Here is a 17,785-nt window from a genome sequence, read left to right as displayed (position 1 = left end):
AAAGAGTTTTTTTTGCTAATGAGTGTACATTCTCCATATAGTATTATTCTCTGCTTTGAGGTGGTGTTGGACAGGGTTGCTTCCTGCAGGTGGTTTGCTAAGCTCAGTCTAAATTAGGAGCAGGGTAGCCATTGTGATGCCTTTATTGGATTGTTTGAAGCATGCTTACAATAGTCTATTTATCATGACAATGACAGCTTTATGTTGATGCCTATGGCCCTCCTTCATTGGCAACGTGCTACAATGATAAACACACAAGCTACACATTGTAGTTTTTCAGGCAATGATCATTAGTGTAGCAGCATAGCAAACCTGTTGTGCATTTTGTGATACAAGCACCAAATTTGGCACAAATGTACATTAATATGTTGCGAACATTTTCAGATATTGGGCCACTTGAAATTCCGTAATTTTTTTTTTCACATTTTTTCAAATTTCGTAATTTCAAATTTTTCGGGTGACACCGTCACAATTTCGGTCTTCGAGGCCGGCCGATATAGTGGGGCGGCTTAGCCCAAATATTCAAAAGAATTGTGCATTTTGTGATACAAGCACCAAATTTGGCACAAATGTACATTAATATGTTGCGAACATTGTGTGGTCAGCAATGAAGACGAGAGTCTGAATTACATGTATGCAAAAGACCTTGTGAACCAGTGAAGCAAATACACGGGTAAGCATGAATTAAATCTAGGGCATGATATAATTTCCATGATGTTTACCTCTACACTCAATGGTGGAAGGAGGTAATGTTTTGATCCCAGCTTGTCTGTATGTCTGTTTGTCTGTTAGTCCACAAAATTCCAGACAAAGCTTGTAGTAGTGGTAGTTGTAGTGGTAGTGGTGATAACAGAAATTGTTATATAGAACTGAACTTATATTATTATTATATGCAGAAAATAACTTCATTTCTATATGCCCTGCAGTGGACAGGTTAATTGGTTTATGCACTGAAGGGGTCACCCTGGTGTGCACTGCTGTGTTCTGCCTCACTGAGTTGTTCAGGTATGATGTACTCAGCACAAGCTTCCGGTCGGCCCGGAGGTGGGGGTGCGGGGCCTGTCACGGAACGTCAAAACAAACGGCCTGCCGGGGCCGCCCAAAAGTCGGGCGTGAGGGGCGCGTCCACTAATGGAACGCCTCTCGCTTCCCAGATCGAGGGCCACGTGGTCAGGAGAACCTCGTCCCTTCCGGTCACACTTTGCCTATCGGCCGGCCTCGAAGACCGAAATTGTGACGGTGTCACTCGAAAAATTTGAAATTACGAAATTTGAAAAAAAATATTACGGAATTTCAAGTGGCCCAATATCTGAAAATGTTCGCAACATATTAATGTACATTTGTGCCAAATTTGGTGCTTGTATCACAAAATGCACAATTCTTTTGAATATTTGGGCTAAGCCGCCCCACTACATAGATATGTCTTGTTTGACAACTTTTAGTGGATTTTGAAGGTGTGACATTTGGTATATCACAGGATAATTACAACATATCTCTGTAAGGCCCATACAATTTGGCAGCTTTTCATGAGGTAGGTTTCTTGACTGCACTACAGTTGAGTGACTGTTGACAAAAAGCGACAGTAAAGCATTTTCTGGAGGTCATGGAAGCAATCAAATTGAATGTAGTTGATGACAATGGTCATATATTATGAAGATATCCGTGAGACAAACATTGAAGGGTTGTTTAGCCGAAGGTGATGAAAATCCAAGAATCAGGTATTGATTTTTTCTGCCCAATGTTTAATCTGGAGAAGTGGGCAGTGCCTGATATTGTGTGTTGAAAAGCTCTGCTGGTGATGACTTTGAGAAATGTATTGGCCAACTAAGGCTGGACTCTATTCACACCTCCAAGTAGCTCACGACCAGAATCTAGCTGCTGAAGTTGCATAAGTATCAAGTTGTCTACAATCTATACGTAGTCTATGTACACACAATTCGAGAGTAACAGGTAAATGTATTACCTCCACCACTAAAGCTGGGTGGAGGCTACGTTTTCACCCCTGTCTGTTTGTCTCGTCTGTCTGTGTGTTTGTTTTTGAACAGGATATCTCAAAAAGTTGTGGACGGATCCGGACAAAATTTGGTGGACAGGTCGGATATGTGACGAGGACGAAATGGTTAAATTTTGGTGAAGATCAGGATCCGGATCCGGATGAGAGAATTTTTGAAATGATTCTTCACCATTGAGTGATTGGTCTAAAACTGATATATAGCACGGTATCTCAAAAAGTTATGGACGGTTTCGGATGAAATTTGGTGGACAGGTTGTGTGTGTGACAAGGACGAATTGACTTGATTTTTTTATAGCAAATATTCACTTTGGCTGACACTTTCGTCAAAATGAGATGGCGAATATGAATAAAAGACCTCAGCTAATGGAAACCCCATCAGTTGAAAAATCCAAACAAAAGCTGAATCGTGTATCAATTAATTGTACTATAAATTGTCACCGTTTCGAATAATGCGGACTTTATTTCTAAGAGCATCCAATAGCTCAAGATTAGTCTTGGTCACACCATTATGATCTATATTCTCGAGTTAAAGCAGCAAAGATCGGTGTGGAAATGTCTGACATTAATCCTGTCACTCGAAAAATTATTCTCACTTCCTCCTGATAACTTATGAGCACTTTCGAGGTAGATATTAGCATTTTCAGATATATTTATGATAGATGGTGCTTTTAAAATAAGAGTCATGGTTCTGGTGCCATGACCATTTTCTTTTGCCATCACTAAGTTCTGGTGTCATGACCAAGTTCTCGTGTCATGACAAAGTTGTCGTGTCATGACCAAGTTGGTGCCATGCCAATATACCATGGTCAAGTTCAGGTGCTATGATCAATTTCTGGTGCCATTAACAAGTTCTGGTGCCATTAACAAGTTCTGGTGCCATGACTAGGTTATGGTATCATGACAAAGTTCTGGTGTCATGACCAAGTTGGTGCCATGGTCAAGTTTTGGTGGCATGATCAAGTTCTGGTGCCATGATCAAGTTCTGGTGCCATGATCAACGTTTGGTGCCATGATCAAGTTCTGGTGTCATGACCAAGGTCTGGTGCTATGACCAAGTTCTGGTGCCATTTCCAAGTTGGTGCCATGACAAGGTTCTGATGTAATGAACAGGTTCTGGTGCCATTACCAAGTTGGTGCCATGACCAGGTTCTGATGTAATGACCATGTTCTGGTGTCATGAACAGGTTCTGGTGTAATGAACAGGTTCTGGTGTAATGAACAGGTTCTGGTGTCATGACCAAGTTATGGTGTCATCACCAAGTTCTGGTGCCATTACCAGGTTCTGGTGCCATGACCAAGTTCTGGTGCCACGATTAAGTTCTGTTGCCAGGACCAAGTTCTGGTGCCATGACCAGGTTCGGGTGCCATGACCAAGTTCTGGTACCATTACTAAGTTCTGGTGCAATGACCAACTTGTCATGTCATGACCAAGTTGGTGCCATGCCATGGTCAAGTTCAGGTGCCATGATCAATTTCTGGTGCCATGACCAAGTTCTGGTGCCATGATTAAGTTCTGTTGCCAGGACCAAGTTCTGGTGCCATGACTAAGTTCTGGTGCAATGACCAACTTGTCATGTCATGACCAAGTTGGTGCCATGCCATGATCAATTTCTGGTGCCATGACCAAGTTCTGGTGCCATGACCAAGTTCTGGTGCCATGACAAAGTTGGTGCCATGCCATGGTCAGGTTCAAGTGCCATGATCAATTTCTGGTGCCATTACCAAGTTCTGGTATCATGACCAAGTTCTGGTGTCATGACCAAGTTGGTGCCATGGTCAGGTTTTGGTGGCATGATAAAGTTCTGGTGCCATGGTCACGTTCTGGTGTCATTACCAAGGTCTGGTGCCATGACCAAGTTCTGGTGCCATTACCAATTTCTGGTGCCATGACTAGGTTCTGGTGCCATGACCAAGTTTTGGTTCCATGACCAAGTTCTGATGCCATGACCAAGTTCTGGTGCCATGACCAAGTTCTGGTGCCATGACCAAGTTCTGATGTCGTGAACAAGTTCTGGTGCCATGGTAGAGTTCTGGTGCCATGACCAAGTTGGTGCCATGGTCAAGTTCTGGTGCCATGACTAAGTTCTGGTGCCATGACCAAGTTGGTGCCATGACAAAGTTGGTGCCATGCCATGGTCAGGTTCAAGTGCCATGATCAATTTCTGGTGCCATGACCAGAAATTCTGGTGCCAAGACCAGATTAAGTTCTGGTGCCATGACCAAGTTCTGGTGCCATGACCAAGTTCTGATGTCATGAACAAGTTCTGGTGCCATGGTAGAGTTCTGGTGCCATGACCAAGTTGGTGCCATGAACACGTTGTGGTACCATGACCAAGTTCTAATACCATGACCAAGTTCTGGTGCCATGACCAAGTTCTGGTACCATGACAAAGTTGGTGCCATGCCATGGTCAGGTTCAAGTGCCATGATCAATTTGTCGTGCCATTACCAAGTTCTGGTGTCATGACCAAGTTGGTGCCATGGTCAAGTTCTGGTGCCATGACCAAGTTCTGGTGCCATGACCAAGTTGGTGCCATGACAAAGTTGGTGCCATGAACAAGTTCTGGTACCATGACCAAGTTCTGGTACCATGACCAAGTTCTGGTGCCATGACCAAGTTCTGGTGCCATGACCAAGTTCTGGTGCCATGACAAAGTTGGTGCCATGCCATGGTCAGGTTCAAGTGTCATGATCAATTTCTGGTGCCATGACCAGAAATTCTGGTGCCAAGACCAGATTAAGTTCTGGTGCCAAGACCAAGTATGCCAATTCACCTGTGTTCACTAATAATTTGGGGTTCATTGTTGAATCATCCCCTAGCATGTGCAGAATTTCAAGCAATGATAACTGTAGTCATATAGCATATGCCATGACATTGTGTTGCTTACGTTTTCGTTAAAAATATATATTTTAAATATTATTGTGTCAAAAAGAAATGTTCAGAAGCTTTTGAGGTATAAAAGAATGAAAGTATTCAAAACACCAGTGGTGAACCATTCATCTGGAACATGTTATAAATGCTTCCCTCTTCTCTCCCCCATCTTGTCTCCCACTCCCTTTATTATATGTTTTATGTGTCCTTTTTTTTGTGATTGGTGTTAGCTCTTACACGAGCCTCGATGTTGTATCCCAAAAAAAATAAAAATTGTTGCTTCCTGTAGGGATGTAAAATAAAAATCATCATTCTCATCATGCATTACCAAAGGGATGGGGGAGGGTATTGTGGGTGTTTGTGTGTGAGTCCGCACGCAGATCAACTTGCATATAGCACTCCTGGGCCACCTATTTTTAGAGTCTTCCAATTCACCTTGAGCACAGTTTGACAAAATTGTATATTGTAACCATAAGATTTGTCCATATAATTTAACCACACTGTACATTGATTTGTACTTTAATGTGGATTATCACAAAGTTATCCGCATCCGCTCCTGAGTGTGTTTGCCCGCACCACCCATGGTTTGAAGTGTGTGGTCAGGCCTTCATGCTTGATTAACGCACACAACCTGTTTTGGATCCGGTTCAACAAAGTTGTCATATTGAACCAGAACATTTTAATATCCAATTTCACCACTTGATGGTTCTATACCTTGAATGTGCATTACACCCAAATTAGAGATGATCTACTGGAATCTATATCATACATTCAACGGTGCTTTAAACGTATGTGACACGCAGCTTTGTGCATCAATGAAATAGCATTATATCGTTTTCATTGGAAACAAGCTTCTGGATTATAAAAAGGCATTTTTCATCTAATGAGAATTTTTAAACTGGGAAATGTCAAAAGGGTTGATCTCGCCAAAAAAAACAACTTTGAAAAACATTGTCCTCAGGGATTGTCCATTCATTCCCTCTGAGTCGCACACTTTCCCAAAGCCATCGATGTCAGTCAATGAGTGAGTCCAAACTGGTTCTCAGATCTACTGTAATCCATATACACTGCTGGTGCTCTTCATTGCTAAATGCTCTCTCTTGTTATAAATGTGTTTTGTCATTGTTCTGGTGCCTACCTCACTGTAGTTGTTTGTCTATGTAACGAGAAATGTCAAAACCGATCTGGCATATTGGTCACTCAATAGCAGGGAGATTGTTTTTTGTCATGACTGATGTTGCCCTGCCAACTCGGTGATTTTTCTTCCATAGGTTTTGCATCCTGCTGTCATCAACTTTTATTTTACTCGGGCTTCAGTTTCCTGAAGCTCAGCAAAAACCTCTGGTCCCACTTTGTCGAATTTGTACGCTCATTACTTTTGTACACCATTCATTAGAGCTGCACCAACAGGTTCGTTCTTTTCCGGCAACAAGCATTGATAATGGCAAGATGATTATATGATCACGAGTAAAAAGCCGATCAAAAATGACGGGTTGGAACAGTTTATTCGACGGTGCAGCCTCCTGAGCGTGCCAAAGTCTGAAGCCTCGGCCTAGTGTCAGGTGTGCTTATATCTTCTTTATTTATTAGACATCTTATGGATGTAAATGAACACCCCTTTTACTCTGCGAGCATTGCACATCATGTGCAGCGAATTTCACCTGCCTGCACCTTGTATTTATTGTTATTTAAAAAACGCTTCTGTACACCGCCCTTGACGCTCGATTTGCAAGCCGCCGTCTACAATTCTAATAGAATAAGACATAATTACTCCTTTATGGAAAATGTTTTTCGAGTTTGTTTTATCCTGAAAAAAATAGACCGCAGCGAACACACATTCGTGTTACAAGATTGGCCTTTAAAACCTACCTTTATGGAGGGGGACAGACATCTGTACAGACACACAAACAGACATTGTGTTTTATATGGTAGATGTTTGGTCCTATGACAAACATGGATCGTGGTATATACCTACCACCACAATGTTATCGGCCACACTGCATATGCAAGTAACTGCTTCGACCCACAGAGCATGCATGCTTTTTTGGTAACACACCACGAGGTTGTCCTACCCGTCTATTACTAGCTCTCGTGCTGCACCCTCTTTTACTTTAAAACTTTTGGATTATTTTTTCCATAAGCAATTTTAGGATTTCTGTCGAAAAGTACATCAACACAACTGAATTGACATCATCAACTGAACCTGTTAAAACTTTCATGTTTGTTATTTTGTTATAAACGTTAACATCTATTATTTAGCTGTATACACATTCTCCTTCCTTGTAGTCCTGGGGATGCCTTGTGAAGTCCAACTATGATGTATGTTCCTACTCCTTCCCCTCACACACATCAAATGGCTTCACCTCAAACTCTAAATGAGAAAAGGTAGACGATCTCAACTCTGTGTTTGTCACCAAATCTCAAGTACCCAACCAATTCCACTTTGGCTTCACCTTACTACCTCATAACCATTGCCCCATGACTTTAAACGTCGAGGTGGTCAACAACGTTCTGTCCATCATCAACTCTTTGTCAGAACTGCAGGGCCGAGATGGCATTACTCACTGCCCATGTCCTCAAATCCTACTCTGATGGTTTTGCTTCTCTTTTGTCTGCTTTCTTTCAACTTTCTTTAAAAAAAAAAAACCCTCTCCTTTGTCCGTCTCCCTTTTCCTGAAAATCTGCCAACCTCACTCCCATTCACAAGAAGGATGAAAAAAACAGATCAGCAGGTCTACTTCCAATTACAACAATCATTGCTGCCAAGCACAAGTGTTTCCCCTTTTCTCAAACAGCGTGATCTCAGATCATCAATTGGAATTCTGACCCGCTCACTCAACTATGGACATCGTGTTGCTTCTATCTCAGTAATGGTCGGAAACCCTAAGTTTCAAACAAGAGGTCAGGACCGTCTCAATGGACATATATCGGGCATTTAACGCAGTGTGGCATCCGCTCTGCTTGTTCAGCTCACTGCATATGGAATTCAAGATCATATTCATCCTCTCATGGAGACACCACGTTGTGATTTTTTTTTTTTGTATATTTAAGTCAGGGCTTATATAAGAGCTAACACACAGAACATATCATAATAGGAGCGGAAGACAAAAGGGGGTGAAAGAGGGAAGCACAACAACATTAGGGAGCAGGGACATCAGAAGATCCGTGGAAGAGAGAGAGAGGGCTGGGGTGGGGTACATGGGATAAACAAGATGGACACTACAGGGATTTTCAGGAAAGAAAACAGGGAATTTGAAGGAGGTGGTTTGGGGTGGATTAATGGGGTAGCAAAAGATCATGGTTTTGGATAGGGGAAGATATGAGATGTTGGTGAACAGCTGTTTTAAAGACCTGAAGGGAAGAGTGGGATTGAAGACAGTGTGGGAGTTTGTTTCAGAGGTGGGAAAAAGAGGAATGAAATAATGATGGTGAGGAGAGAGTCTTCATTTTGAAAGTTTCACCAGAAGTGGTTGTTGGCAGACCTTTTGTGTCCTGTAGATATATTGGGGGGACAGCGGGCAGACAGACAGAGCAGGGGTGCAAGGCCAGAGAGTAAGCAGTAGAAAACAAAAAGACCACCAACTGGCCTGCAGTGAGTGAGTTATAGGCTCTCAGAATCAGCTTCATTATGGAGGATACCAATGATTCTAAAAGCTTTGGTTTCTAAAGTGTGAAGTGGAGCTATGTGTGAGGCAGGAGCACCCGCCCAGAGGGGAGAGCAGTATTCCATTGAGCTGCGGATGAAAGCATTGTAAGTGGACAGCTTTGAACTTTGAAAGCTTTGAACTCCAGCCTGGACAGGAAGAGGAGATGAAAGAATTCCATTGAGAGCCACATGTTGACTACGACAGCAGAGGAAATCCGTGACCCATGAGTAAGGATTGCATTGGATACCATTATAGGAGAGTTTGGTGAGCAGTGCGGGGTGCCAGACTGTAGTGAAGGCATAATATATGTCAAGGAAGACGGGCTTGATTTCTTGTTTGGCATTGAGGACTTACATCCATTTTTGAGAATGCAGAAGGAGCATGTCCAGAGTAGAGTGGCCTGGTCTGAATCCAAATTGATGATCAGGGATCAAGCCATTGGAGAAGAAGGATTTAATATCAGAAGCGATGATGGATTCCATGATCTTGCTGATTATTGGGAGCAGGCAGATTGGTCTATTGTTTCAAGGATCTGTTTTTGCACCTTTTTGTGTAAAGCAGTAATGTTGGCTGATTTCCAAGCTGATGGCAGAGGATCTTGAGCAAAATAGAGGGTGAAGAGAACAGAGAGCGGGTGAGAAAGAGCGGCAGAGCAGGATTGGGCTGATGATGCCATCTGGTCCAGTTGCAGAAGCAGCATTGAGGTTTGACAGAAACTTCTCCACCTTGTCATGAGAGAAGGACACATAGTCCGGGAGCAGCTGGGTATGACTGGGTAAGGTGGGTACATAGAGTGATGGGTTAGGGACACAAGATTTCGAAGCAAACACAGAGTTTAGGCATTCAGCTTTTTCACGTGCAGTCATCTGTGTAGCCATTTGAGGTAAGGTAGAGATGGAGGACCAAACACTGGAAACAGACTTGACCAGACACCACCAGGATTTGGAGGAGGGAGACAGGTTTGAGAGGTCATTCTTAAGATGTGAGAGATATTGTTTCCTGGCTCTCCTGAGGGTAAACACACTTGTTCCAAGCTTGGATTTGCCATCGCTGAGGTGAAGGCAAGTTGTTTCAGAGCAACTGCCTCACCACAGGCTTTGGTGTACTATGGGCAGGAGGAAGGGCATGACAACTGAAGATGAGTTGGGATAAATTTGTGCATGACAGAGCAGTTTTCTTTGGAAAGATTCATAGGATGAGTTGATGCTGGAGGCGGTAGAAATTGGAGACAGGTCTAAAAGTTTGATGGCTGCTTGAAGACCGTGCCAGTCAGCCTGAATGGAATGCCAGACTCATCAGCGCTGAGGTATCTCTCTGAGGATGGTCATAGAGATGTCCACTTTAACAAGCATATGGTCATTCTTGGCCTCACCATCTGCTATGACATCTCCTGAGCTGACCATATTGCAAACATCTCCAAAGCCAGCCACAGAATGGGCATTCTCTATTGTCGCAAGTCATTCCTTCCCTGGTAAATGAGAACTATTTAGCCTACAAGATAGCTTTGTCCATAGCCCATTGAACAATTGTTCTCCACTCCAAAAAGGTAGGCCAACATCGAATCTGTCTCTTGTGTAATTTGATGTTTCCTTAATGCCATGATGTTTGATATTTGATGTTTGAGGTCCTTAATACCAAACAGGAAATCATAGCTGTCTCCCTTGGCATATCACATGCCTTCGATACGGTCTGGCACCCCGCTCTGCTCACCAAACTCTCCTCCTATGGTATCCATGGAAATCTCCACGCATGGCTTGCGGACTTCCTCTCTGGTCGTAGTCAACGTGTGGCCCTGAATGGATTTCTCTCATCTCCCCTTCCTGTTCAGGCTGGAGTTCCCCAAGGCAGTGTTCTGGGCCCTGTGCTTTTTCTAGTCTTCATCAATGACCTCTCCGACTCTGGAAAATCCTCTCTATCTCCTTGCTGATGACTCCACTCTCTGCCGCTCCATACCTCATCCCTCAGATCGGCAGTCTGCAGCCTCCTCACTCTCTACAGACCTGGACAAAATCACAGACTGGTAAAACAAGTGGAACATGTCTTTCAATCCTGACAAATCTCACACTCTTACCATGTCTCTCCAAAAAGATCACTATCTGCCTTGATCTTTCCTGGGAAAACCACATTTCCAAGCTGGCTTCCAAAGCCAGTCATCGATTGGGCATCCTCCATCGTGTGAAATCCTTCGTTGGCATGCCTGAGCTCCTCACCACATACAAGGCTTTCATCCACAGCTCAATAGAATACTGTTCTCCCCTCTGGGCCAGTGCTCCTGCCTCACACCTAGCTCGGCTTCACGCTGTTGAAACCAAAGCTTTCAGAATCATTGGAATCTCCCACGATGAAACTTACTCTGAGGGCCTTTCACTCGCTCACCGCAGGCAGGTTGGTGGTGTTTCTGTCTTCTACCGACTCCTTTGTGGCCTTGCACCCCCAGCTCTATCTGTGCTCTGCCCCCCAAATATTCCTACAGGTCGCACAAGATCTGCCAGCAACCCTCTTATGGTTAAATTGCCAAAATCAAGACTCTCTGCTCACCTTCACTCTTTCATTCCTCTTTTCTCCCACCTCTGGAACAAACTTTTTCACTCTCTTCCATCCCACTCCTCCATCCAGGTCTTTAAAACAGCTGTTTCCTACCATCTCTTATCTTCCCCCATCCAAAATCTTGATATTTTCTACCCCCGTTAATTCACCCCAGATCCACTTTTTTGAAATACCGACTTCTTTTCTGGAAGTCCGAGCAGTGTCCATGTGTTTTTTTTTTACTTCTCCCACCCCCACCCCCTTCCCATGCCTCCTCCCCCCAAGCCCTCTCCCTCCCACAGATCTCCCGTTGTCCCTGTTCTCAAATGTTTTACTTGTATGCTTCCCTCTCTCTCCCCATCTTGTCTCCCGCTCCCTTTATCATATGTTCTATGTGTCAGTTTGTTTTTTTGTGATTAATTGTCGCTCTTACATGAGCTTCGATCTTGTGTACAAAAAAAAAAAAATTGTGCAGTCCACACCACCAACATTATTGGCATCTTCCACAATGAGGCCAAAACACAAGGACTCTTCCTCTCATATAATGACATCTCGGTAGCCTCTGTTTATTGCAGCCTTCATCTGATGAAGCTCCCTCTACTCTCTCAGCCCTCCAAAGCTTACTAGCTCCTATGGGGCGCATGCGTTCTTTAAGTAACCCCCACCTGTTGAACATCCGTAAATACAGGGTCACCGTGCACCTTCACTCTTTTGTACCACTTTTGTCATGCTTCTGTCACCATATTCCTGAGGTTGGTCAATCACACTCTTCCTTTCTCAGGCTTTGAACAGGTGGTGCACTTCCTTCTCATGTCATCGCCCTTTCCCCTCCATGATACTTTCAACCCCAATCAACCCTACCTCAGCAAACCCTCTCACTCAGATTACCAGTCTTCCATCCAGGGCTTTACGTTGGCAGTACACCACCACCTCATGTCACTTTCCTTTCCAACCTGTCATCTTATCTTTCCCAATTAACCCTCCTAACGCCCCTCCCCCACCTCCATCTCTTACCTATATATTTATTTCTCTATCTCTTTCCTGTGCCCTTTTGTTTTTACTTTTACCAGCTTGCTTCTGATTGGTTGTCTCTCTCCACCACCTCACATATATTGGTATGTTATCCTTCTCTCAACTGCCAACTTACTCCTCCATGAGAATGAATATATACAATTTTGCACATGGTTTGATCATACAAGGTTTTCTAAACGACATCAGTTTGAAGGAAATCGTGCTTTATTAACTTTATTTCTCTCAGTCAGAAGAAGTTACAATAGCTAGGCCTATATTCATTTATATTGAAATATATCCCATCAGCAATTTTACAACTGATCTTTCAAAATAATTTGAACCCCAACCCCAAACATCAATGGGATACGCATTTATACATAAATACATTCATTGTGTTGTATTTTGATGTAATATTTATGAGCAGCACATTTTTGTTGATTTATTTTAGAAATGTCTGTTCCACTCATGGATAAAATTTATGGCAATGGTTCTGACAAAATCCAACGCTCCAAGGTGTGGGAGGAACGAACATCACCAGGAAATTCAACACATCCATCACAGGACGACTACAACAAATGGGGCATTACACCATCACAAATCTCTGCGATGGTTGTTGGTGGTCCTGCACCATCTGCTCTTGTGGTCATTAGGAACCCAATCTGCCTCTATATCCTGCACTTTTACCACCCAAGGCCTTGCTAATTAATAGCCTGGACCTTCCGACCATGCAATCCCAAATACTCTGATGTGAGTTCAACTCCGATCCTGGCAGTTGATGAGAAAGAAATGGAAAACTAGCTGCTGAGCATATTCATATATATATATATATTAGCTTGGCTCGTGTTACGTGCTCCTCCCCAAACCCCGGTCACGGTGTACCTCCGAGCCCCGAGAGGAGTCACGGCAGAAAGATGTGTTATTCTGTATGTCAAAGATCAATGGTGAAACCACACCAATTGTTACCAACAAACAAGTATTGTATTAAGATCGCACAAGAATAACAGTACAACAATAGTAATCAATTGTACAACCAATATATATTTCCTATGATGGTACCATCAGGTTCGTACAATATAACTCACTGTGCTCCAAGTGAGCGAAAAGAGGAACATTCCCCAATGTCTCTATTCCGGCATCAAGCCAAAGTCGATCCACTCCAGCGATCGTCAGAACGATGTCTAATCGAGACCAGAATCCCGTTCGGATGACAGTCACAGTCCCGCTGCCAAAGCTGTGCAAAGGTGCCCTCAAGGCGACTGGGAAATCACACCCTCTGGTAGGGACGTTCCACGGCTCCAAATCGGCGAACCGCAGATTTCCCACTCAAAAGCCACGTTACACACGCACACCAGATTAACGTCTGAATGTGGTGAAAATGGTTGAAGCGAAGTGAAAAACCTTGAGCGATGCGCAAATCCTGTGCGAGGTAAAAATGGCCGACGGCCCGTTCTCGTGGCGTAACGGCACTCCAACGATTCTCGTCGGAATCAACCGCAAAACCTGTCACGCAGGTTTATCTGTCACAGCGATAACAACTCTGTCACAGGAATCCCTTTCCCAGGAAACCCTAAAGTTCACTCGTGACTCTCGTTCGCCAACGTTCGCTCCAGACCTCGAAGCAGCTAGGCTTCTTGTCCGACTCACTCGCTCCGCCTTCTCTTCCTCCTCTTCCTCTTCGTCGTCGTCCGGTTCCGGTTTCATTTGAAACATTAACTTTTTTACCTTTTGAAAATAGTAATCTCTATCTCCCTTAAACGACAACAATAATAGTACATGGATTTAAAAATGTTTACAGTGGATGAAAACCACAACAACGGAAGTGACGAATCCGTAACACTCGGCTCAGCTCGCTTCGCTCGCCTCACCACGTGTCGTTACTGAGGAACGGGCTTATTTTAGCTGAGGATAATGACTGTACCTGAGTTGCTGTGTTGTCATGATTTACTCCAACCATAATACAAACAATTATTTTGGACATTTTTTTTTTCAACTTAAGTCTTCAACTTCAATAGTTTAAAAATGTAATATCATGTATATTACAAATACATTTGTGCAAAATAATTGTTTGTATTATGGTTGGAGTAAATCATGACAACACAGCAACTCAGGTACAGTCATCTATCAAAATATCTGCATATGTGGGCAGTGTATGTGTTGTCACTGAACTACTTACTCCCTCAAACTTTTGTTTCCGTGGTTGTGAAGTGTTTTTAATAACGTGGTGGTGAGGTGTTTTGAATCACGTGGTGCTGATGTGTTTTGAATTACGTGGTGGTGAGGTGTTTTTTTGAATTACGTGGTGGTGAGGTGTTTTTTTAAATTACGTGGTGGTCAGGTGTTTTGAATCACATGGTGGTGAGGTATTTTGAATTACGTGGTGGTGAGGTGTTTTGAATCACGTGGTGGTGAGGTGTTTTGAATCACGTGGTGGTGAGGTGTTTTGAATCACGTGGTGGTGAGGTGTTTTGAATTACGTGGTGGTGATGTGCTTTGAATCACGTGGTGGTGAGGTGTTTTGAATTATGTGGTGGTGAGGTGTTTTTCATTACGTGTAGGTGAGGTGTAATCGTTCCAAACTTCCAGTCTGCACCTACCCCCCCCCCCCCCCCCCATGTATGTGCTGAGGAGTTCTTTTTGAATTGCTTTTTTTTTTTCAACCTAAAGTTTCAACCTACAATTGCTCATAAAAATGTAATATCACAAACACTACAAATAAATTTGTGCAAAATACCGTAAATGTTTGTCTTATGATTGGTGTAAATCATGACAACACAGCAACTCAGGTACAGTCATTATCCTCAGCTAAAAGAAGTTAGTAACGTTAATGCCTCGGTAATGACGATCCATATACGATCCTTATATATATATGGATGTGAAGGTGTATGTGCCCCCGCTGGCCCACCTTAGCTGTTTACTTAGCTGGCCCAATATATATATATATATATATATATATATATATATATATATATATATATATATATATATATATATATATATATATATATATATATTGTTACGGATTAGTCACTTTCGTTGTTGTGGTTTTCATCTACTTGAAACATTTCTGGTTCCATGTGTTATTATTATTGTTGTTTGAGGGAAATAGCAATTATTATTGTCAAAAGGTAAAAAGGTTAATGTTTTAAATGAAACAGCAACCGGACGGTGACGAAGAGTTAGAGAAAAAAAGAAGGCGGAGCGAGTGAGTCGGACAAGAATGCCGAGCTACCCCGAGTTCTGAAGCGAACGTTGTCGAACGGGAGTCACTCGCGAACATTCGGGTTTCCCGGGAAAGGGATTCCTGCGACAGAGTTGTCATCGCTGTGACCGACCAACCTGCATGTCAGGTTTTTGTTGGTGGATTCCGAGGAGAGTTATCGTCGGGCCGTTATGTCTCAAGAACGGGTCGTCGGCCATTTTGACTCGCGTGCGTCGGGCAAGGTTTCTTTGCTTCGTCAGCCGTTTTCACCGCTTTCAGACGTATCTGGTGTGTGTGTGTGCACCATGGCTTTTGAAGATTAATTTGCGGTTCGCCGACTGTGAGCCGTGAAAGTCCATACCCGAGGGTGTGATTTCGCAGTCGCCTGGAGGGTGCCTTTGGATTCCCAGTCGCCTTGAGGGCACCTTTGGCTGTGTGACTGTACTTGCCATCCGCACGGGATTCTGGTCTCGATTGGACATCGTTCTGGCGATTGCTGGAGGGAATCAACTTTGGCTTGAAACTGGGAATAAGAGACATTGGGGAATGTTCTTGGTTCACTCACTTGGCGCACAGTGAGTTATATATTACGAAACTGATGGTACCATCATAAGATATATTGATTGTACTTTTGATTACTATTATTGTTGTACTGTTATTCTTGTGTGACCTTAATACAATATTTGGTTGTGAGTAACAATTGGGGTGGCTTCGCCATTGATCTTTGACATACAGAATAACACATTTTTCTGCCGTGACTCCTCTCGGGGCTCGGGGAGGAGCACCTAACAATATATATATAACTGTAAGAAATAGTAGCAACTCCACAGTACGAGCAGGGCGTCTCATTTGCATTGAATAAATAATCGTTAGATTAAATAAGGTGCGGACGTAGCTTCAGAACGTCGATCTTTAATTGTCGACAAGCTTTCGACCAACAAAGGTCTTCTTCTGAGTCGGCCCCAAGTCTTCCGTTGACCCGGTCTTCCGTTGAACTTGGGGCCGACTCAGAAGAAGACCTTTGTTGGTCGAAAGCTTGTCGACAATTAAAGATCGACGTCCTGAAGCTACGTCCGCGTCTTATTTAATCTAACGATTATATAATATATATATATATATATATATATATATATATATATATATATATATATATATATATATATATATACATACATACATACACACAAACAACACATGTTTCTTCCTTCAGGCATAATTAGCAAGACATCGAGTTTCAAGGAAGAGCTAACAGGGCATTCTAAAGAGATAGAATGTACCAATGTTTGCAGATTTGGCTTTTTGTCATGCAGGTGCTGCTGAGAAAAGCTCCAAGCATGGTGCTGAGGATAAAACGCTGACAATCATCGCAGCCATGAAAGACCGCATGAAAGTGCGCGAACGAAACATGCCCGAGATATTTGAGCTCATCCGTGATGTATTTGGAGTATCCAACAGTGACCACGTTTCCAGCATGAAGGGCATTAAAGCTATGGTGCTTGAAGGCACATCAAAATGGTCCTGCAAGATATCAATCAACGGTGAGCATGATTTCATATGTACATTATAATAATCAAAGCATAATTTTTCACCTTTGGGTATTATTGGTTGAGCCCTACTGATACACCACCCATTGTAAATCAGGTGACATGTAACCATGGCACTCTGATGGTTGAATAGTGTAACCTCGCCTTTTGAATTTCTGCAAAGCTCCTTTGTTTTGAGCTGTCTGCCAGTAGAATCTCTTAAATGCTGTTTGCATGACTCATTGATGGGATACACTTTCGATGCACTTTAACTACTCTGGCACCTTATTGCAGGAATTGCTCTCCAGGCAAGTCATGGTCCAGACCTGATTCAATCTGATGTAATAATCCTTTGAATGATGATCTTTAGCCCTTCCCCTGCACAGCAGGAGACGAGGTTTTGTAATCGTGTGTGTGTTTGTGTGTGTGTGTGTGTGTGTGTGTGTTTGTTTGTGTGTGTGTGTGTGTGTGTGTGTCCGTCCGTGTGTGTGTGTCCGTCCGTGTGTGTGTGTCCGTCCGTGTGTGTGTGTGTGTGTCCGTGTGTGTGTCCGTGTGTCCGGGCCGTAAAGTTTTACTATTTGAGCTATCGTCATCAAATTTTCACCAAAGCTTTATTATGATAACTAGCGCGACTCGGCATGCCTCACCGCACGTCGTTTCATAGGGGTAGGCATCTTTGACCATTTCGGTGTCTTTTGGGTCTTCATGGTGTTTTGGGTCTTCAGGGCCATTTGGGTCTTCAGGGTCTTTTGGATCCTCTGGGCCTTTAAGGGTATTTTGGGTCTTTAAGGTGTTTTTGGTATTCAGGGTCTTTTGAGTCTTTGGTGTCTTCAGAGGCTTTTGGGTCTCAAGGGTCTTCGGTGTTTTTGGGGTCTTCAGGGGCTTTTGGGGTCTTAAGGGTCTTTTGGTTCTTCTTGGTCTTTAAGAGTCTTTTGGGGTATTTGGGGTGTTTTGGGTCTTCGGGGTGTTTTGGGTCTTCGGGGTGTTTTGGGT

The 17,785-nt window shown here is 43.2% G+C and overlaps 1 protein-coding gene across 1 annotated transcript in view; it reads left to right on the top strand.

Moving 5' to 3' along the window:
- The window catches only part of LOC137422153 (protein unc-13 homolog B), a 745,568-nt gene that overhangs the window by 248,714 nt on the left and 479,069 nt on the right, over nt 1-17,785 (top strand). The window contains exon 11 of the mRNA XM_068108912.2: nt 16,580-16,807. Coding sequence (XP_067965013.2) covers nt 16,580-16,807 — 228 coding nt within the window. The remainder of the gene's footprint in view (nt 1-16,579; nt 16,808-17,785) is intronic.

Source organism: Myxine glutinosa, chromosome 2, assembly GCF_964187855.1.
Source record: "Myxine glutinosa chromosome 2, kmMyxGlut1.1, whole genome shotgun sequence".
Taxonomy (NCBI): domain Eukaryota; kingdom Metazoa; phylum Chordata; class Myxini; order Myxiniformes; family Myxinidae; genus Myxine; species Myxine glutinosa.
The sequence above is the reverse complement of the archived record's forward strand: the minus strand, read 5'-3'. Positions and strand labels throughout refer to the sequence as shown.